The sequence below is a fragment of the Pagrus major genome, chromosome 11 (genome assembly GCF_040436345.1).
Source record: "Pagrus major chromosome 11, Pma_NU_1.0".
Taxonomy (NCBI): Eukaryota; Metazoa; Chordata; class Actinopteri; order Spariformes; family Sparidae; genus Pagrus; species Pagrus major.
In genome coordinates, this window is record NC_133225.1 from 28,682,253 (window position 1) to 28,706,846 (window position 24,594).

A 24,594-nucleotide genomic window follows, 5' to 3' on the forward strand; every position below is an offset into this window, starting at 1 on the left:
CACAACTACTGCAGCTCCGACTACCACAACTACTGCAGCTCCGACTACCACAACTACTGCAGCTCCTACCACAACAACTACTGCAGCTCCAACTACCACAACTACTGCACCTCCGACTACCACAACTACTGCAGCTCTGACTACCACAACTACTGCAGCTCTTACCACAACAACTACCGCAGCTCCAACTACCACAACTACTGCAGCTCAGACTAGCACAACTACTGCAGCTCCAACAACTACAACAACTGCAGCTCCAACTACCTCAACTACTGCAGCTCCAACAACGACAACTACTGCAACTCCAACCACAACAACTACTGCAGCTCCGACAACCACAACTACTGCAGTTCCTGACACAACAACAACTGCAGCTCCTACCACCACAACAACTGCAGCTCCAACCACAACAACTACTACAGCTTCAACTACCACAACTACTGCAGCTCCAACCACCCCAACTATTGCAGCTCCGACCACCACAACTACTGCAGCTCCAACAACTACAACAACTGCAGCTCCAACTACCACAACTACTACAGCTCCAACCACCACAACTACTGCAGCTCCAACAACTACAACTACTGCAACATCAACCACCACAACAACTGCAGCTCTGACAACCACAACTACTGCAGCTCCTACCACAACAACTACTGCAGGTCCAACCACCACAACTACTGTAGCTCCAACTACCACAACTACTGCAGCTCCTACCACAACAACTACTGCAGCTCCAACCACCACAACTACTGCAGCTCCGACTACCACAACTACTGCAGCTCCTACCACAACAACTACTGCAGCTCCAACTACCACAACTACTGCACCTCCGACTACCACAACCACTGCAGCTCCGACCACCACAACTACTGCAGTTTTGACTACCACAACTACTGCAGCTCCTACCACAACAACTACCGCAGCTCCAACTACCACAACTACTGCAGCTCAGACTACCACAACTACTGCAGCTCCAACCACCACAACTACTGCAGCTCCGACTACCACAACTACTGCAGCTCCTACCACAACAACTACCGCAGCTCCAACAACCACAACTACTGCAGCTCAGACTACCACAACTACTGCAGCTCCAACAACTACAACAACTGCAGCTCCAACTACCACAACTACTGCAGCTCCAACAACGACAACTACTGCAACTCCAACCACAACAACTACTGCAGCTCCGACAACCACAACTACTGCAGTTCCTGACACAACAACAACTGCAGCTCCTACCACCACAACAGCTGCAGCTCCAACCACAACAACTACTACAGCTTCAACTACCACAACTACTGCAGCTCCAACCACCACAACTATTGCAGCTCCAACAACTACAACTACTGCAACATCAACCACCACAACAACTGCAGCTCTGACAACCACAACTACTGCAGCTCCTACCACAACAACTACTGCAGGTCCAACCACCACAACTACTGTAGCTCCAACTACCACAACTACTGCAGCTCCTACCACAACAACTACTGCAGCTCCAACCACCACAACTACTGCAGCTCCGACTACCACAACTACTGCAGCTCCTACCACAACAACTACTGCAGCTCCAACTACCACAACTACTGCACCTCCGACTACCACAACCACTGCAGCTCCGACCACCACAACTACTGCAGTTTTGACTACCACAACTACTGCAGCTCCTACCACAACAACTACCGCAGCTCCAACTACCACAACTACTGCAGCTCAGACTACCACAACGACTGCAGCTCCAACCACCACAACTACTGCTGCTCCGACTACCACAACTACTGCAGCTCCTACCACAACAACTACTGCAGCTCCAACTACCACAACTACTGCACCTCCGACTACCACAACCACTGCAGCTCTAACCACCGCAACTACTGCAGCTCTGAGTACCACAACTACTGCAGCTCCAACCACAACAACTACCGCAGCTCCAACTACCACAACTACTGCAGCTCAGACTACCACAACTACTGCAGCTCCAACAACTACAACAACTGCAGCTCCAACTACCACAACTACTGCAGCTCCTACCACAACAACTACCGCAGCTCCAACTACCACAACTACTGCAGCTCAGACTACCACAACTACTGCAGCTCTGACAACCACAACTACTGCAGCTCCTACCACAACAACTACTGCAGGTCCAACCACCACAACTACTGTAGCTCCAACTACCACAACTACTGCAGCTCCTACCACAACAACTACTGCAGCTCCAACCACCACAACTACTGCAGCTCCGACTACCACAACTACTGCAGCTCCTACCACAACAACTACTGCAGCTCCAACTACCACAACTACTGCACCTCCGACTACCACAACCACTGCAGCTCCGACCACCACAACTACTGCTGTTTTGACTACCACAACTACTGCAGCTCCTACCACAACAACTACCGCAGCTCCAACTACCACAACTACTGCAGCTCCAACCACCACAACTACTGCAGCTCCGACTACCACAACTACTGCAGCTCCTACCACAACAACTACTGCAGCTCCAACTACCACAACTACTGCACCTCCGACTACCACAACTACTGCAGCTCTGACTACCACAACTACTGCAGCTCTTACCACAACAACTACCGCAGCTCCAACTACCACAACTACTGCAGCTCAGACTACCACAACTACTGCAGCTCCAACAACTACAACAACTGCAGCTCCAACTACCACAACTACTGCAGCTCCAACAACGACAACTACTGCAACTCCAACCACAACAACTACTGCAGCTCCGACAACCACAACTACTGCAGTTCCTGACACAACAACAACTGCAGCTCCTACCACCACAACAACTGCAGCTCCAACCACAACAACTACTACAGCTTCAACTACCACAACTACTGCAGCTCCAACCACCCCAACTATTGCAGCTCCGACCACCACAACTACTGCAGCTCCAACAACTACAACAACTGCAGCTCCAACTACCACAACTACTACAGCTCCAACCACCACAACTACTGCAGCTCCAACAACTACAACTACTGCAACATCAACCACCACAACAACTGCAGCTCTGACAACCACAACTACTGCAGCTCCTACCACAACAACTACTGCAGGTCCAACCACCACAACTACTGTAGCTCCAACTACCACAACTACTGCAGCTCCTACCACAACAACTACTGCAGCTCCAACCACCACAACTACTGCAGCTCCGACTACCACAACTACTGCAGCTCCTACCACAACAACTACTGCAGCTCCAACTACCACAACTACTGCACCTCCGACTACCACAACCACTGCAGCTCCGACCACCACAACTACTGCAGTTTTGACTACCACAACTACTGCAGCTCCTACCACAACAACTACCGCAGCTCCAACTACCACAACTACTGCAGCTCAGACTACCACAACTACTGCAGCTCCAACCACCACAACTACTGCAGCTCCGACTACCACAACTACTGCAGCTCCTACCACAACAACTACTGCAGCTCCAACTACCACAACTACTGCACCTCCGACTACCACAACCACTGCAGCTCTAACCACCACAACTACTGCAGCTCTGACTACCACAACTACTGCAGCTCCAACCACAACAACTACCGCAGCTCCAACTACCACAACTACTGCAGCTCAGACTACAACAACTACTGCAGCTCCAACAACTACAACAACTGCAGCTCCAACTACCACAACTACTGCAGCTCCTACCACAACAACTACCGCAGCTCCAACTACCACAACTACTGCAGCTCAGACTACCACAACTACTGCAGCTCTGACAACCACAACTACTGCAGCTCCTACCACAACAACTACTGCAGGTCCAACCACCACAACTACTGTAGCTCCAACTACCACAACTACTGCAGCTCCTACCACAACAACTACTGCAGCTCCAACCACCACAACTACTGCAGCTCCGACTACCACAACTACTGCAGCTCCTACCACAACAACTACTGCAGCTCCAACTACCACAACTACTGCACTTCCGACTACCACAACCACTGCAGCTCCGACCACCACAACTACTGCAGTTTTGACTACCACAACTACTGCAGCTCCTACCACAACAACTACCGCAGCTCCAACTACCACAACTACTGCAGCTCAGACTACCACAACTACTGCAGCTCCAACCACCACAACTACTGCAGCTCCGACTACCACAGCTACTGCAGCTCCTACCACAACAACTACTGCAGCTCCTACCACAACAACTACTGCAGCTCCAACTACCACAACTACTGCACCTCCGACTACCACAACCACTGCAGCTCTAACCACCACAACTACTGCAGCTCTGACTACCACAACGACTGCAGCTCCTACCACAACAACAACTGCAGATCCTACCACCACAACAACTGCAGCTCCAACCACAACAACTACCGCAGCCCCTACCACCACATCTACTGCAGCTCCAACCACCACAACTACTGCAGCTCCAACAACTACAACTACTGCAACATCAACCACCACAACTACTGCAGCTCTGACAACCACAACTACTGCAGCTCCTACCACAACAACTACTGCAGGTCCAACCACCACAACTACTGTAGCTCCCACTACCACAACTACTGAAGCTCCTACCACAACAACTACTGCAGCTCCAACCACCACAACTACTGCAGCTCCGACTACCACAACTACTGCAGCTCCTACCACAACAACTACTGCAGCTCCAACTACCACAACTACTGCACCTCCGACTACCACAACCACTGCAGCTCCGACCACCACAACTACTGCAGCTCCAACAACTACAATAACTGCAGCTCAAACTACCACAAGTACTGCAGCTCCAACAACGACAACTACTGCAGCTCCAACCACAACAACTACTGCAGCTCTAACCACCACAACTACCGCAGCTCTGACTACCACAACTACTGCAGCTCCTACCACAACAACTACCGCAGCTCCAACTACCACAACTACTGCAGCTCCAACAACTACAACTGTAGCTCCAACTACCACAACTACTGCAGCTCCAACAACGACAACTACTGCAACTCCAACCACAACAACTACTGCAGCTCCGACCACCACAACTACTGCAGTTCCTGACACAACAACAACTGCAGCTCCTACCACCACAACAACTGCAGCTCCAACCACAACAACTACCGCAGCCCCTACCACGACATCTACTGCAGCTCCAACCACCACAACTACTGCAGCTCCAACAACTACAACTACTGCAACATCAACCACCACAACTACTGCAGCTCTGACAACCACAACTACTGCAGCTCCTACCACAACAACTACTGCAGGTCCAACCACCACAACTACTGTAGCTCCCACTACCACAACTACTGCAGCTCCTACCACAACAACTACTGCAGCTCCAACCACCACAACTACTGCAGCTCCGACTACCACAACTACTGCAGCTCCTACCACAACAACTACTGCAGCTCCAACTACCACAACTACTGCACCTCCGACTACCACAACCACTGCAGCTCCTACCACCACAACTACTGCAGCTCCAACAACTACAACAACTGCAGCTCAAACTACCACAAGTACTGCAGCTCCAACAACGACAACTACTGCAGCTCCAACCACAACAACTACTGCAGCTCTAACCACCACAACTACTGCAGCTCTGACTACCACAACTACTGCAGCTCCTACAACAACAACTACCGCAGCTCCAACTACCACAACTACTGCAGCTCCAACAACTACAACAACTGTAGCTCCAACTACCACAACTACTGCAGCTCCAACAACGACAACTACTGCAACTCCAACCACAACAACTACTGCAGCTCCGACCACCACAACTACTGCAGTTCCTGACACAACAACAACTGCAGCTCCTACCACCACATCTACTGCAGCTCCAACCACCACAACTACTGCAGGTCCAACTACCACAACTACTACAGCTCCAACTACCACAACTACTGCAGCTCCTACAACAACAACTACTGCAGCTCCAACTATCACAACCACTGCAGCTCCGACCGCCACAACTACTGCAGTTCCTACCACAACTACTGCAGCTCCTACCACAACAACTACTGCAGCTCCGACTACCACAACTACTGCAGCTCCAACCACAACGACTACTGCTCCAACTACAACAACTACTGCAGCTCCAACAACTACTCCTGTCCCAACTACCACAACTACCGCAGCTCATACTACCACAACTACTGCAGCTCCAACAACTACAACTGTAGCTCCAACTACCACAACTACTGCAGCTCCAACAACGACAACTACTGCAACTCCAACCACAACAACTACTGCAGCTCCGACCACCACAACTACTGCAGTTCCTGACACAACAACAACTGCAGCTCCTACCACCACAACAACTGCAGCTCCAACTACCACAACTACTGCAGCTCCAACAACGACAACTACTGCAACTCCGACCACAACAACTACTGCAGCTCCGACCACAACAACTACTGCAGCTCCGACAACGACAACTACTGCAGCTCCAACCACCACAACTACTGCAGCTCCAACCACAGCAACTACTGCAGCACAGACGACGACAACTACTGCAGCTCCAACAACTACAACAACTGCAGCTCCAACTACCACAACTACTGCAGCTCCTACCAACACAATTACTGCAGCTCTAACTACCACAACTACTGCAGCTCCAACTACCACAACTACTGCAGCTCCTACCACAACAGCTACTGCAGCTCCAACAACTACAACAACTGCAACATCAACCACCACAACTACTGCAGCTCTGACAACCACAACTACTGCAGCTCCTACCACAACAACTACGGCAGCTCCAACCACCACAACTACGGCAGCTCCAACCACCACAACTACTGCAGCTCTCACTACCACAACTACTGCAGCTCCAACAACAACAACCCAAGGTATGTGACTGACCTGAGTTTTCCCTTTTGGTCATTTCTTTTTCACTTACCTGTCTATAATGAAGGAATTCTTTAGTACATTTGTAACTGCAAATAGCTTTATTCAATATAGGATGACACTCACCTTAACAAAAAGCCTAGCGTTTAGCTCTACCCTGTTGAAGGGTCACAAATATATACTGAGTAATTTTCATATTTAAAATGCATTTAGAACTTTCAATTGGACAATGCAGCCATAAGCCAGAATTTTAGGGGTAAAATACATATAATACATAAAGTGTATTAAATAGTCTAATACTTAATCACACAGTTGTGGTTATAAATAGATAGATTTACCTTTGCAGGAGTTTGCCATCACAAGGCACTTAAGAGTTTGATGGATGATATTGGAATTCCCAGTAACTCTCCAGTGGTCATACAAGAGTCAATCTTGATTAATTGTACTCGACTAACAACAAAATTTTCTCCTGAATCTGTCCAATTTCTTTTCTTTTCTTTTTTCTTTTTTTTTTTTTTACAATGAACTGACCTGAAGTCCATTTGTAAACATAATTAACCAAAAGAAATGATTAGTGATTCACAAAATGCCGTTTTAAAGCCTTTTTAAAAAGACATTTCTTGTCAGTTGTCTTTATGTTGTTCACGTCCAAATTCCAAATTTCTTTTAATTATTTTATTAATTTTCGCATGTAATGTGTTTTTGTTTTTTGTTTTTTTTAATCTCTACAGGCTTGGAGGCAGTGGCAATTCTACAGCTGAAGTTAACTTCCATCGGTGATATCAGCAATGGAACCATTATTCAGCTTGTTAAACAGGTATGTAAAGCAGAATGTGTAAAATATCTGTTTTGTGACGGCTCTTCAACCAACATTATGTATGAATGATAATGCGTACGTTCATATAAACAGTGTACAGGGAATGAGACAGATCTTGTGATGTTTATTGTCTGTGTTTTCTCTCCATTCAGTTCTTTAGAGAACAGCTCCTGAATGGAACTGCCCACACAGTCAATGTGACGAACATTCAAAGGGTTAGAGTTGCCCCATAGAAGTGTCATGCGAACTGAAGTAAAAAATGAATGTATAAGGAAAGCAGTTTAAAGGCGTGCTGGTGTAATTGTTTTGATGCAACGCAACACTGTGAACACAACACATCATACTGAATATTGTACTCCACTGAGCTGCGTTGATCTACAATGGATATCTCCAAACCAACAGTAGTACCTGGATATCTCCAGGTGCAAGAAATAGTAAATCAGATTAAACACAGAGGCTTACATTTTAGGTTTCGTCCTCCCTCTTCAAATCTCTATAATCCCCAAACAATAATTTAATTACATACAGTGTTGGCTGTATTTCCCAGGAATGTGAATAGTTGACATGTGCATTTAGGTCCAGTGTTAAATTACTTGCACCGCACAATGGAAAGGTCAAACCAAGCAATCTGATCAGGCAAAGAGGCTTTGAAGACTTGTCAGTAATTCCCATGCTGCCATGATGACAAGCCTGGTAACCAGGAAACTTGTAAACTATGTTTCTTGTTCACTCATCCCTTTGATTGGGTAAAATGAGGAAATGTTTCACACAAAAATATCAGCAACGATGACCTTGGTGAATGCCTCATACCAAGTGTATGACAATTGTACCCAGAATCAGGGAAATGAACAGTCTTTGAAGTATTATTGACAAAATGCACAGTAATGTCTTCTGAATGTGAATATGTTTTGTCTTGTGCAATCAAGAATTGATTTATTAAGCATGTAGAATGTTACTTTCCGGTTTATTTGGAACACCAGAGTATGAAAGCACTGCTTGTTTGTTGTGTGGGAGGTGCTGTGCCATAAAACAACACCAAGAAATATCTCCCTGTAGCAGGAAGGCTGAGACATTCTGTGTGCAGGTTAAATAAGACACACATTAATGATAAAAATCTATGTTTATGTTTTGTTCTGTGTGGTTTTGGTTATTTGCCCTCTTTTCCAGTCCATCATCCATTTGGTAAACTTTCCTGTCCTTGAGTTTACTAGATATGGAATATAAAATGTATAAAAAATGAACGCATCTAAGCAGGATACACTGTCTGTGATTCTGGACTTTGGCATTTTTCTATTCTCTCACTGCACGGCAATGCAGTTCAGTGGTTTATTTATTTTTACATCTGCAAACAGAATGTATTTATTCTCAACATCACCACTTTTAATATTTTCTTTAGATTATTATTTTGGTACTTAAGATCATATTTCGTATGTTGTGTTGTATATTGTATATTAGTATTTAGTGACATTTTGTTCATAGCAACAATACCTTTCACCTCACTGCACTGTCATAGCAAAAGTATTGTAGACTTTCTGGTTTTACTTTGATTCAACACTACAGTATGTTTATAAGACAAGGTTAGCATCTATGTATTATATTTTGTATCTTATTGTATTATGAATGATGAATAAAGAGACACAAGTGCCCTTCTTAGTGTTCTTTTTGGAAAAATCCTGCAGCACCATTTTTCTGTGAAGCTGCAGAAATGTGTTGTGGACTGTGAAACTTCAGCTGACTTTCCATCGGCATGAGGCTGAGCAGATAATAACGAAATGTTCATTTTTTGGGTGAATTTTTAATCACCACAAACATTTTTATCTAATTTAATTTATCCATTTTTTAAATTTCTTAATGTCAATATGAGTCAAGCATGAAAGTCCACATTTCTTGATATTATGAATTTTGAACCTAACACTGCCTTTTTATTTTATACTGTACTTGCATTTCTCTCTGCACGACCACATATCACACTTACCTGCAAAGCATGAATAAGAAAAAGAGGATTTGTCCCAATATTTGTCCTAGAAATTATCTTGAAAATGTCTTAAAAAGCATTGAATTTCAGTGCCAAATACCTGTGTAGAAACTCACAGCAAACTATTGGCAAAAACAATAAGGCAGTGTTTCAAAAAGTACCATTACTTGAGAAAAAGTAAAGATGTTGTGTTAAACTCTTACTCTGGTAAAAGTGAAAGTCACCAATATGAATAGTATATGAGTTAAAGTCTTAAAGTATCTGATATTAAGTATGAAAAGTACAAGTAAAAGTAACTTATACATCTATTTTACAGCTTATACTGTATAGTATGAGTCGACTGATTAGGCCCGGCCGACTATCCGATCTGATATTCATAATTTTTCTGATTATCAGAATCAGTATATTTTTTTTCTGATTGCCGATAAAATAAACGATTTTAGAAATCTGCTACTTTGGCTCTGATACAGCAGAATCTGCAAAGTAACTTGTAACTAAAGTTATAAAATAAATGTAGTGGAGTGACAGTATACAGTAGCAGAAAATGGAAATACTCAAGTAAATTACAAGTATGCCAAAATTGCACCAGTACCTGAAGAAATATACTTAGTTACGTTCCATCACTGCAATCAGGTATATCTAGAAAATAATAGGCTTCAGCACAGATTACTAACTCAATTCCTGCAAAGTGTACAATTTGAGTTAAGCTTTAAATATATAATATACTTTGTGATTTGTCTGTTGTATGTTGTAAAGAATCTGCAGTTTCAACTAGTTTCACAGCATGTGGATGTAACTGACTTTGTGATAAAAGTAAAAAATTAAATAAAGTAATAATGTAGAACAGAAGAGTTTGAACTGAGAAAGAAAAGCAGAGAGCAGATAAGGAAATGAACTGCATCATGTAACATGAAACCTGCTTGACAACCTGGATGAGGGTTTCCAGTAAGGTTGTGACTTTAGCACGCACTCATATGGTATGAGGAGTATTGTTGGTGAGGTTGTTCTTTCCCCTCTATTTTTTATTACAGTGACTCAATGCCAGCTAATAGTGTTTAAAAATACCATGTGTTACAAGAACCTCCTTTTGTGTTAGTCGTCTTTTTATCTGTGTTAAAAATCAAATACATTCATCCCAAAAGACTCACTAATGAAATATAAATTATGTACTGTGGCTCAGCATTTCCCTTCTCGGCTACAGCCTATAATGTGACCTGTTAATTTCACTGATGAAAATATTCAAAGACCAAAATATGTTAAGACAATCCAACCTCACCAGTCATGACTCACTATGAGGCAATTAATCTAAAAGAGCTGGACTGTCATACGAATACTGCATGGTGTGAGGTCAATGCATATGTAGTGTCCTATGTTTTGTAAACATGTGTGTCTGGGACTTACCTGGTTTTTCAGGTTGTTTGAAAGTGGCCAGTTGCACTGATGACTTGTCACTTCCTCCATTGCTGAGGGAGGAGTAATATGTGGCAGACTTAATGTTTGTCTGTACCTGGAGCGGTGACAAGTAACACCCGTCATCATGGGAAGAAAACTTCTTTGTTGGATATTATTGCTTGGACTTGCTGTCTCTGCACAAGGTATCAAGTGATTACAAGTTTATTAACAAGTCATATTTTGCTTTGAGTGTATTTTACTTTCTAATATGTTGTTTTCATTCGGTGGAGATGGAGACAAAAGCAGTGTTAAGTGTTCAAAAAGTGAAGAACTTCTGTCTGTATTTTACATTTGACAATCCACCAACTATTGCTCTGTTTAGAAAACCCTCCTTTACTATTTATTGTAGTCTAATGAAATAAACTTGAGTTTTTTCAACAGTGTAAATTACTTCCAGACTGCAGTGCATACTGTGTGACTGAATCACCTCATAATTAAATAATCAAAATATATTTAATGAAATAAGTCAAATAAAAATTAGGCTAAATAGAGCTGATTCATTTGCTTTTGTTAATTTCCAAGATGTCAATCACTGCCCTCTATCACATACGGAGGAGAATCATTAACAAGAGCATTAACATACAGTACATCCTGGCTGACAGACAGCCATAAGCTATTATTAGTTCTTAGTAGCAGTATTAGTTTAATAGTTGTTAGAAAATGTACAGTAATACTGAAAACATTACACCTAGCCGTGGTTAATACTAAAACCCTAAACAGATTAATTCCAAAAGGTATAAATCCTTTCATTTCGACTTCTCAATGAAAGTTCTTATATCAGATAAATGTGACGAGACAAAAAAATACTGCAGTGTTTAATTTAACAATTTAAATGAGATTCTCTAATGTTACTGTAATAACTAAAATATACACAACTGCAGCTCAAAGCACCACAACTGCAGCTCCAACCACCACAACTACTGCAGCTCCAACAACCACAACTACCGCAGCTCCAACCACCACAACTACTGCAGCTCCAAGCACTACAACTACTACAGCTCCAACCACGACAACTACTGCAACTCCAACCACCACAACTACTGCAGCTCCAACCACTACAACTACTACAGCTCCAACCACGACAACTACTGCAACTCCAACCACCACAACTACTGCAGCTCCAACCACTACAACTACTGCAACTCCAACCACCACAACTACTGCAGCTCCAAGCACTACAACTACTACAGCGCCAAGCACTACAACTACTGCAGCTCCAACCACCACAACTACTGCAGCTCCAAGCACTACAACTACTGCACCTCCAACAACCACAACTACTACAGCTCCAGCAACTACAACTACTGCAGCTGCAACAACCACAACTACTGCAGCTCCAACAACTACAACTACTGCAGCTCCAACAACCACGACTACTGCAGCTCCAACCACCACAACTACTACAGCTCCAACTACCACAACTACAGCAGTTCCAACCACCACAACTACTGCAGCACCGACTTCCACAACTACTGCAGCTGCAACAACTACAGCAGCTCCAACCACCACAACTACTGCAGCTCCAACAACCACAACTACTGCAGCTCCAACCACCACAACTACTGCAGGTCCAACTACCACAACTACTGCAGCTCTTACCACCACAACTACTGCAGCTCCTACCACCACAATTACTACAGCTCCGACTACAACTACTGCAGCTCCAACAACTACAACTACAGCAGCTCCAACAACTACAACTACAGCAGCTCCAACCACCACAACTACTACAGCTCCAACTACAACTACTGCAGCTCCAACAACTACAACTACAGCAGCTCCAACAACTACAACTACAGCAGCTCCAACCACCACAACTACTACAGCCCCAACTACAACTACTGCAGCTCCAACCACCACAACTACTACAGCCCCAACTACAACTACTGCAGCTCCAACAACTACAACTACTGCAGCTCCGACCACCACAACTACTGCAGCTCCAACCACAACAACTACTGCAGCTCTTACCACCACAACAACTGCAGCTCCAACCACTACAACTACTGCAGCTCCAACCACCACAACTACTGCTACTCCAGCAACTACAACTACTACAGCTCCAACAACCACAACTACTGCAGCTCCTACCACCACAACTACAGCAGCTCCAACTACCACAACTACTGCAGCTCCAACTACCACAACTACTGCAGCTCCAACAACCACAACTACTGCAGCTCCTACCACCACAACTACTGCAGCTCCAACAACTACAACTACTGCAGCTCCAACAACCACAACTACTGCACCTCCAACAATCACAACTACTGCAGCTCCAACAACCACAACTACTGCAGCTCCAACAACCACAACTACTGCAGCTCCTACCACCACAACTACTGCAGCTCCAACAACTACAACTACTGCAGCTCCAACAACCACAACTACTGCACCTCCAACAATCACAACTACTGCAGCTCCAGCAACCACAACTACTGCAGCTCCAACAACTACAACTACTGCAGCTCCAACCACCACAACTACTGCAGCTCCAACTACCACAACTACTGCAGCTCCAACAACCACAACTACTGCAGCTCCAACCACCACAACTACTGCAGCACTGACTTCCACAACTACTGCAGCTGCAACAACTACAGCAGCTCCAACCACCACAACTACTACAGCTCCAACAACTACAACTACAGCAGCTCCAACAACTACAACTACAGCAGCTCCAACCACCACAACTACTACAGCTCCAACAACAACAACTACTGCAGCTCCAACAACCACAACTACTGCAGCTCTGACCACCACAACTACTACAGCTCCAACTACAACTACTGCAGCTCCAACAACTACAACTACAGCAGCTCCAACCACCACAACTACTACAGCTCCAACTACAACTACTGCAGCTCCAACAACTACAACTACAGCAGCTCCAACAACTACAACTACAGCAGCTCCAACCACCACAACTACTACAGCTCCAACTACAACTACTGCAGCTCCAACCACCACAACTACTGCAGCTCCAACCACCACAACTACTGCAGCTCTTACCACCACAACTACAGCAGCTCCAACAACCACAACTACTACAGCTCTTACCACCACAACTACTGCAGCTCCTCCAACTACAACTACTGCAGCTCCAACCACCACAACTACTGCAGCTCCAACCACCACAACTACTGCAGCTCCAACAACCACAACTACTGCAGCTCTTACCACCACAACTACTACAGCTCCAACTACAACTACTGCAGCTCCAACCACCACAACTACTGCAGCTCCAACCACCATAACTACTGCAGCTCCAACCACAACAACTACTGCAGCTCCTACCACCACAACAACTGCAGCTCCAACCACTACAACTACTGCAGCTCCAACCACCACAACTACTGCGGCTCCAACTACCACAACTACTGCAGCTCCAACAACCACAACTACTGCAGCTGCAACAACCACAACTACTGCAGCTCCAACAACCACAACTACTGCAGCTCCAACAACTACAACTACTGCAGCTCCAACAACCACAACTACTGCACCTCCAACAACCACAACTACTGCAGCTCCAGCAACCACAACTACTGCAGCTCCAACAACTACAACTACCGCACCTCCAACTACCATGACTACTGCAGCTCCAACAACCACAACTACTGCAGCTCCAACAACCACAACTACTGCAGCTCCAACAACTACAACTACAGCAGCTCCAACAACTACAACTACAGCAGCTCCAACCACCACAACTACTACAGCTCCAACTACAACTACTGCAGCTCCAACCACCACAACTACTGCAGCTCTTACCACCACAACTACAGCAGCTCCAACAACCACAACTACGGCAGCTCTTACCACCACAACTACTGCAGCTCCAACTACAACTACTGCAGCTCCAACCACCACAACTACTGCAGCTCCAACAACCACAACTACTGCAGCACCGACTTCCACAACCACTGCAGCTGCAACAACTACAGCAGCTCCAACCACCACAACTACTGCAGCTCCAACAACCACAACTACTGCAGCTCCGACCACCACAACTACTGCAGCTCCAACTACCACAACTACTGCAGCTCTTACCACCACAACTACTACAGCTCCAACTACAACTACTGCAGCTCCAACAACTACAACTACAGCAGCTCCAACAACTACAACTACAGCAGCTCCAACCACCACAACTACTATAGCTCCAACCACAACTACTGCAGCTCCAACCACCACAACTACTGCAGCTCTTACCACCACAACTACTGCAGCTCCAACCACCACAACTACTGCAGCACCGACTTCCACAACCACTGCAGCTGCAACAACTACAGCAGCTCCAACCACCACAACTACTGCAGCTCCAACAACCACAACTACGGCAGCTCTTACCACCACAACTACTGCAGCTCCAACTACAACTACTGCAGCTCCAACCACCACAACTACTGCAGCTCCAACCACCACAACTACTGCAGCACCGACTTCCACAACCACTGCAGCTGCAACAACTACAGCAGCTCCAACCACCACAACTACTGCAGCTCCAACAACCACAACTACTGCAGCTCCGACCACCACAACTACTGCAGCTCCAACTACCACAACTACTGCAGCTCTTACCACCACAACTACTACAGCTCCAACTACAACTACTGCAGCTCCAACAACTACAACTACAGCAGCTCCAACAACTACAACTACAGCAGCTCCAACCACCACAACTACTATAGCTCCAACCACAACTACTGCAGCTCCAACCACCACAACTACTGCAGCTCTTACCACCACAACTACTGCAGCTCCAACCACCACAACTACTACAGCTCCAACTACAACTACTGCAGCTCCAACAACTACAACTACAGCAGCTCCAACAACTACAACTACAGCAGCTCCAACCACCACAACTACTACAGCTCCAACTACAACTACTGCAGCTCCAACCACCACAACTACTGCAGCTCCAACCACCACAACTACTGCAGCTCCAACAACTACAACAACTGCAGCTCCAACAACCACAACTACTGCAGCTCTTACCACCACAACTACTACAGCTCCAACTACAACTACTACAGCTCCAACTACCACAACTACTACAGCTCCAACCACCACAACTACTGCAGCTCTGACTACCACAACTACTGCAACTCCAACAACAACAACCCAAGGTATGTGACTAACCTGAGTTTTCCCTTTTGGTCATTTCTTTTTCACTTACCTGTCTATAATGAAGGAATTTTCTTTAGTACATTTGTAACTGCAGATTGCTTTAATCAGCGTGTGAAGGATGATACTCACCTTAACAAAAAGCATAACGTCTAGCTCAACCCCGTTGAAGGGTCACAAATATACACTGAGTCATTTCCGCATGTTAAATGTATTTAGAATTCTAAATTGGATAATGTGACCATAAGCCAGAATTTTAGGGGTAAAATACATATAATACATAAAGTGTCTGAAATAGTCAAATACTAAATCCCACAGTTGTGGTAATAAATAGATAGATTTACCTTTGTAGGTGGGAGTTGCCATAAAAAGGCACTTAAGACTTGATTTAATGATAATGGAATTCCAGTAACACAAATAACATTAATAAATTAATCTTGAAAAATTGTACTCAACTAAATATATAAAATCTGTCTTGAATTTATACAGTTTTTGTTAAATGCAAATATAATTAACCAAAAGAAATGATCGGTGATTTGCAGGATGCAGCTTTAAACCAACAATAATCATATGTTTAATGTTTTTATTATTTTTTTATTATTTTTTTTTTATCTCTACAGGCTTGGAGGCAGTGGCAATTCTACAGGTGAAGTTAACTTCCATCAGTGATATCAGCAATGGAACCATTATTCAACTTGTTGAACAGGTATGTAAAGCAGATAATGCACATTAGTATAAACAGTGTACAGGGAATGAGAGAGATCTTGTAATGTTTATTGTCTGTGTTTTCCCTCCATTCAGTTCTTTAGAGAGCAGCTCCTGAATGGAACCGCCCACACAGTCAATGTGATGAACATTCAAAGGGTTAAAGTTGCCCCATAGAAGCGTCATGCGAACTGAAGTAAAAAATTAATGTATGAAGAAAGCCATTTAAGGGTGTGCTGTGGTACTGTGTTAATAAAATGTAATGTTCACCTCAACTGCACTGCAGAGGCTTAGATTTTAGACTGTCTCCCCTATGCGTCTTCATCATCATTTTATTCTATTAAATCTCAAAATAAAAAGAAATTAAAAACTCATAACAAATCAACATTAAGATCAATTTTCGCTCTCTATAGTCCCCAAACAATATTTTCATCATTACACTGCTGGCTGTGTTTCCCATGTGAATGGAAAGGCCATTTATCTCAAGTGTTCAGTAGCAATGAAAGGCTCAAACCAATTAATCTGATCCATCAAAGAGGTTTTTTAAGAGGTGTCAGTAATACCAGCACTTTGTAACTAGAGCTGCTGTACTGACAAGCTTGGCAACCAGGAAACTAGCACACTGTTGTGTAATAGTTGGAAAACATCTTACTGATTTGGCAATGATGACTTTGGTGAGTGCATACCATTTGCATAACGATTGTACGAATGTAATCCGGAAGTGAATAGTTTGTTAAGTTTTACTGACAATATGTCACAGTAATGTTTCCTGAATGTGTCTCCATTCCACCTTCTTGAGCCTTGTGATTGTGCATGGTTAAGTATGGTTTTGCACTCTGTTTCAGTCTTTTCACCATTTGGTAAACCTGCCTTTCCTGGTATTGAGCTAACTAGTGGAATGTATAGAAATGTATAAATAATGTGACATACATATTTAAGCAGGATAAACTGTTTGTGATCCTGAACTGAGACCAGTATGTTTATTCTGTTACTGCAAGGCAATGCAGCACTTTGTTTTTTTATTTTTTTATTTGCATACCTGCTGACTGATGTTTTTCTTCTCAATATCACTGATTAGAATACTGTTTTAAAATGATTATTTTTGCATTAAAATTCCTATTTTTTTTAGTTGTTTAGATTTTGTTATATTTTGAAAATGATTATTTGGTGACATTTTGTCTGTAGCCCCAATCTGACTTTTCCTTTAAAGGCGCAATATGTAAGAATTGGCCACTTGTTGAATTTATATTCCAAACAAATCAGCATATCACCTCAGTAACTCCTAACTGAAGCTGCCATTTGTTTGTTAGCTCAAGCCCCCAGGAGGAGCGCCAGGCTCTGAAGTCAGTTTTTGTAGTGGCCAAACCGTGTAATTACATCGTCACGTGATGCACTGCGGCCCAAAAACACTTTTTCCCATAAGCTAACATTGTAGAAGAAGGGTCTGTAAAACAGTAAATACATGTCTTTGAGCATCACAACCCCCGCAAAATGACTCGTTTCACTATCATAATTTGAGTCATTTAGTCCAATAACATTTGGAAAGTTTAGAAGAGCCGCACAATTACATTATATTATCCTCATTCAAGTTTGCCGGGTGTCAAACTGGAACTCTTCATGCTGACAAAACACAGATACCAAATTATTCCAACGGCGTTATACTATTGACTGACAAACCTTGGTGGAAGCTGGAACCACCTCTCAGAATTCTGACAGAGATAGACAAAACAATCACTTTGGACCCAACAAACATTTAAAAATTATTAATGTACAATCATGTTTTAAGAAAAACAGATACTTTTATTCTGCACCTTTCTACAAGCTCTGTAGATGTATTACTTTTAAGAAAATGATTTGTCTACATAAAGATGCTATCAGTATGACCTTTAAGACTAGATTCATGACATAATATGCGCAGTTATGTTATTCTAAGTTGTATTATGCCCTTCTGTAAGATGAATAAAGAGACATGTCTATTTGAGGTGCTGTTCTTTTTGTCTTATTTATTAAATCCTTTGAAAATAAACTTTATTCAACATTTGATTTGAAAGCGTGCTGAGATCCACCTTACAAGATCATGTTAAAATAACAAAACAGGATAATATCAAGTGAAAATTTGCCATCATTTTTCTTCAATATATGAAATTATAAACATCAGCAGAGACACGATGCAAGACGTTCTGTAAGATGTCCAAAAAAGATGCAGTCTGTAAATGTCTGTGTGTTGGAGGTTCATGACTTTGGAATCTGCATCAGTGGTGTTTTGGAATAACAGTTAAAAGAATAAACTAAAACATGGATTCATCTATGAGGGTCGCATGAAAGTACAGTAGTCAACACAATTGACAAAAGCTAAAACTCTTTTTTCTTTCTTCTGCTCTTCTAAAAGACATTATTGTTCCCGTGGCACTACTAGAATTACACATTTCACACCTGACTGGGACATAAAGCTTTAAACAATATGAAAACAGAGTTTAGGCTCCCTCATCAGGTCACACGACTCAGAGTGACTGAAGCGACAAACCGCTCACAGATCAGCACCTTAATCCCAGACTGTGGGGTGTCTTTTCTCTCAGTCTCTAAGCTTTACAGGAGAGCGTCCAATTTATAAACCTGTCCTCACTGGTATGCAGCTGTTCTCGCCATCTCCTTTTGTCTGCAAACATGTGAAGCCTGGTGCATGGCTCTGTTCAGCAGCATTAACAGTTTGAGTTTCAAGTCACTCGTGCAGCTGTCTTCCCAGCTGATCATCTTTGTCCATGCAGCTCTCTGTCCTGGCCTCTGGACAGAACTCCTTCCTTTAAAAGAATCAACACATTCAGGAAAATCAGTTATGTGGTTTATCATTTTTAAATGTTTCATCGTAGGAAGAACTCATGCTTCTAACCTGTTCACTTCAGGTGTCACGCCTGTTGATCTCTCACATTCTGCCTGTTGAGAGAAAAGTGTTTTAACTTTTGTGGAAGAAATATGTAAAAGATAAAGATCCTGTCAACACATGTATTAAGGCATACAAATCCTTCCCTCAAATTTTACCACTTTTTTGTACATTCATATCTGAAATAGCATGTGCAGCAAGAATCAGACTCTTTAAATGTGATAGAGAGGTGGATTTCAATACGAACTCAAGTAGATTAAATATGAAAATGGTCAAATCACATTGTTCTTTTAGTAATTGTAACTGCCCAAAGGTTTAATGTAGAGATGAGAGTCTTCACCTAACACAAGGAAATCAAGCTTTAAATGAAGTAAATACAGAGCTGCTGTGGTTTACCTGTGGGTATTCCTGGTGGCTGAGGATATAAAGAGCACCATGTCCAGAGATCCTGACCACCTGCTCTCCAGTCCAGCCTTCTGCAGGGGTGTCTGGGACGTACAACGCCCTGGAACCCTGCAAACCCTGGAAACCAAACACCAAACTTTATTAATTTACTTCGTGGCAAGATAAACTTAATCCTAAATTCAACATACATTTGAGGTCCAACTCTTAATTCTTAGACCACAACAGAAAAAGAACCAGTAAATTATTTATATGCTGAAGTCGAACTACCTGAACACACACTGACCTGTAGATACGTGAAGGAGAACCTTTGGCCTGCCCGTTTCACAAAGCGCCCCCAGAAGAGCAAAGCCAGCCGACTCTGTATCTGATTGGCCGACCAACCACAGTCAATGGTGATGCGAGCAGTCATCCCCATGGCCGCTAGAGCTGCTCGTTCTTTGCCTTGTGGGACAATGTGTCTGGAAAAAAAACCCAAAAGAGAAACTGAGTCCCTGGTGAGTTTTGAGTTTAGTGAGAGTTGACCTGAAGTCAAACACACAGACACACACCCTCTGTGTGTCATTGACTGCTAGTTTACGGCAGTTAAGTTATCTGACTGTTTGATGCAAATAAATATGAATAATCCCATGGTAAAACTCACACCGGTAATGCTTTGTTGGTGTTGAGCACAACATTAATCAACCACTGCTGCTGATAAAAATCTAGTCTCGTTCGCCGACTTCACTATACCAGAAGTAGCAACGGGTGACCAAATGAAACGTACCGTAAACTTGTGGATTTCTCTGGTTTGAACATAGTTGGAAACACTTGGGATAATATGGACACAACCGATCAACTCATATAACAAATGTCAAAATGACAAAAGCAGAATTTTTATTTTTAAAAGTAGCCTAAATGTTTCCACAGCAAATTACGGAGGGAAACGGTCTTTATTTTAAAGAAAACTAAAAATTTCATACCAACATAGCTCAAGTATTCTAAAATTGATAAGCTTATTCCTTGCTGAGTAGCACCTATAGAAGACAGACAGACTGGACAGATGATCTCACACGACAGTAACACCTCTGACCTCTCCAGCTGTTCCAGGTGTCCTGTGGGTAGACATATCACATCTCTGACCACCAGTCCTGTCCTCTGCGAAGTCGGTCTTTTCCATCTGAGATGACCAACTTTGTCTAGAGATGTCTGCGGCACACAGTACAACATCACACTGTATCAACATGACAGATCCACCAAACAGAGTGCAGTTAGGGACAGACAGACGGGTAGACTAGATATAGGCCTATTAATAAATCATACTGATATACACAATTTCTCATATTGCACAAGAATATAAACTTTTTGTTTATTTTAAAGATGACTCCTGGCCCCTGTGACATAAGACCTGATTGTACAATGGGTTCAGGTTGCACATACAGACAGACTGATTAGAGACAGATTAGAGTTTATTGATCAATTGAGTAACAAACCATTTTGTATTCAGTCTTTCCCTATGTGCTCAGGATTAGCACATGACACATCTGTTTTGGCCAACACACTAAAACTGATACATTTACATTTTAACTAATTATAGTATTGAGATGCAAAATGCTCAGAGGTTACAGCGATCATCATTCAATCTGATAAAATGGTTTAAGGCTCATTGTTTTCACACATCACGCTGCTGGAAAGTTGATTTGTTGATCAAGAAATTACAAAATGAAACCTGAGGTGACATACGGGGTTCATGATGGAGGGATCGTCTGACTTTACTTTAAACACTCTGAGGGGAGGAAACACCTGCATGGAGGGAAGGAAAGCAAGAAAATGAATTGCTTTAATTTCATTTGTAGGCTTAAGTTTCCACTTCTTTTCCACTGTATTGCAGTAAGTGGGGACGGTATTCTCTTTTGATCAGCAACCTACTTACTTACAACCCTAATTTCTTACTTACCTCCATTTCTATCTCAATTTCCTCCATGAATCCAGGGACAAGGGGGCAGTGGTTGTCCTCTTCCTTGGTGGTAGGCTCTGTTTTGGGCTTGACCTGCAGCCTGGGTTGGGTCTCAACCTGCAGCTCTGGTTCCTCCTCACTGTCAGGGACCAGCGGATGCTCCAGGTGTCTCTGGGTTCAAGAAAAAGAAGAGGAAGATGATTACTGTGCATGAACATGCAATTAATCCTGAAAAGGTACCAAGTGATGCTCCATATGGAGGGAATATATATATATAGTTTCAAATGTAATACTATTTTTCAGCTCAGCTTGAGCGAAATGTTTAAACTTTGAAAAGTGTCCATGAATTTCAGAATATTTTAGGATTTAGTACGTCCTTCACTTGAGCTGGCATGGACTCCACAAGTTTGTGCAGCTGAAGTCGCGCTCCTTCTGGTGGACCTCACGGGAACTTATTTCGGGGGGGACAAAAGTACTGTAGTCGATGGGTAGGGACAAATAAATCTTTGATCCTGTTTGAATTGTGCCACAAACTACACATATGATGATTGTGAATTAAAAAGATAATTGTTCAAGTCAATGAAGTCGCTGTTTGTCGTAAATTTAGTTAAATACCATCTTGTTTTGTGTGAAACTGCTCGGTGCACTACATCGTTTCGCTCTACATACGTAACCAACACCAACATGGCTGCCACCTAGGCACAGAAAAAGTATTAACAAATGGTAACATGGTAAAACTGGTCATACAATACATAATGTTTGCTAAACAAGGTCCCATGAGGGAAACTGGAAAGGGCGTAACTTCCGCTCTCTAGCCCAGCATGATTTGTTAACCAAACCCTCTTGTGATGTCACAGAATACTTGGCTTTCTCAGTCTTCAAGTGCCCCCATAAAGGTTCAGTAGGGTTGAGGTCAGGTGACTGTGGAGGAAAGTCCATGACAGTCAGGACTCCTTGGTCTTCTATAGTTTTGCAAAGCTTTTGAAGTGTGTTTGCAAATGAACCAAGAAAACCTTGAATTGAACAAATGTGCCTATGAAATTAAGCCACTGGATGTAACATTATAGCCAGTGCAAAGTACAAAAAAATGAGCTATTTTAAAAAGAAATATATGAAATGTTAAAGAAATCAAAGATCTTATATTACTCCACATATAACAGCTTTATTTTTTTTTTAACACTTTCACATAAAAAGTTTCAAGTAAATCAAAACCAGTTTAGTCAAAAGATGTAGGTTTTAGCTTTATCAGGATCTGTGAGCATTATATTTTTAATGCTGGATGTGACAAAACTATTAGTAATACTACAGAGATTCAAATTTGGCTGCAAACAAGGGAAAACTAGTGGAGATTTGGGCATTTTTGAAAATGAAAGATTCTTCGTTTGGGTAAAACATGATTCCTAACCCTAACCATTCAGCAACAACTATTTAAATAAATAAATGTTTCAAATTATCCTTATTGTTTCTTGGATGTTCAGTATGAATGTTATTCCAATACAGTGAAAAATGAGCCATTGGTGAGAATAACAACACTCAAAGAATCACAAAAATCAGAGACAAACTAAAAAAATCACAACTTAACATATTTGTAATACAGCCCCTTTCTATGTGGCTTCCTGCAGAACATGCTATTTACATTTCTGTGAATTTAAGCAGACCTGTTAGTGAACACAGCAGTCTGAAATTCCCAACAGTTTTCTTGTGGTTTTTTTTTACCCAGTGAAAGCTGTAATCCTCCTTCTTCCTCTCCTGTGTTGGTATCACCACACAGAGCTCCTCTGAGGAGAACAGCTCCATCTCAATGTTTTCTCTGATGGCCAGCAACGTCGCCTTCCTCTCGTTCTTCATCCCCTTTGATGCAGATTTTGAAATCTCCTGTAATGCTTACTTTTTGTTCTTCAACTCCTTTTCAGAGCAACCTCCTTTTTACTGTTCCTTTACTTAGGTCCTCTCTCTAACTTTTTGCGTTTTGTCTTAGATTCCTGTCTGCTTTAACCTTTCCTTCTCCTCTTTCCCTTTATATTGCCTTAGTTCTTCTTACCTCACTGATCTCTCATCTCTAACGTTTTCATGCCTGCTGCTGCTTTCTGTTACCTCTCTAATTCCAGTCAAACCTCCAAATATTCCTCAGGTGATGGTGGCCTGGCCTCCAATCCTCTAAACAGCTGAGCTTTCATTACCACAAGCTGAGATCTATCAGAGTTTGAAGCTCTGATTGGCTCTGAGCTGTCCTCTCAGGGTGCGATTGGCTCTGTGGTATGAAGCTCTCATTGGTGGAGAGATGAGTGAACTAGCTATGGTTGGCTCTACAGCTTCTTTAGAGTTAAGACATGCTGAAGTTTTTTAAGTATTTATTCCAATTTAAATATTAAGGAGTCTCAGATGGTTTGTGTAGGCTAGGTAAAGAGTTCACTAATGTCATTAATCAACACCTCTTTACA

At 42.9% G+C, this 24,594-nt stretch overlaps 1 protein-coding gene across 1 annotated transcript; it reads right to left on the reverse strand.

Annotated features, from left to right (window-relative positions):
- Positions 1-18,920: 18,920 nt before the first annotated feature.
- Positions 18,921-24,582, reverse strand: LOC141004929 (uncharacterized). The gene is made up of 8 exons (XM_073476642.1): positions 23,870-24,582; positions 22,154-22,324; positions 21,940-21,999; positions 21,290-21,405; positions 20,504-20,678; positions 20,212-20,337; positions 19,825-19,868; positions 18,921-19,735 (listed from the first exon to the last, which is right to left on the reverse strand). The coding sequence occupies exons 1-8, from the start codon at positions 23,999-24,001 to the stop codon at positions 19,657-19,659; spliced, it is 903 nt and encodes a 300-aa protein (XP_073332743.1). The 5' UTR covers positions 24,002-24,582; the 3' UTR covers positions 18,921-19,656.
- Positions 24,583-24,594: the final 12 nt, after the last annotated feature.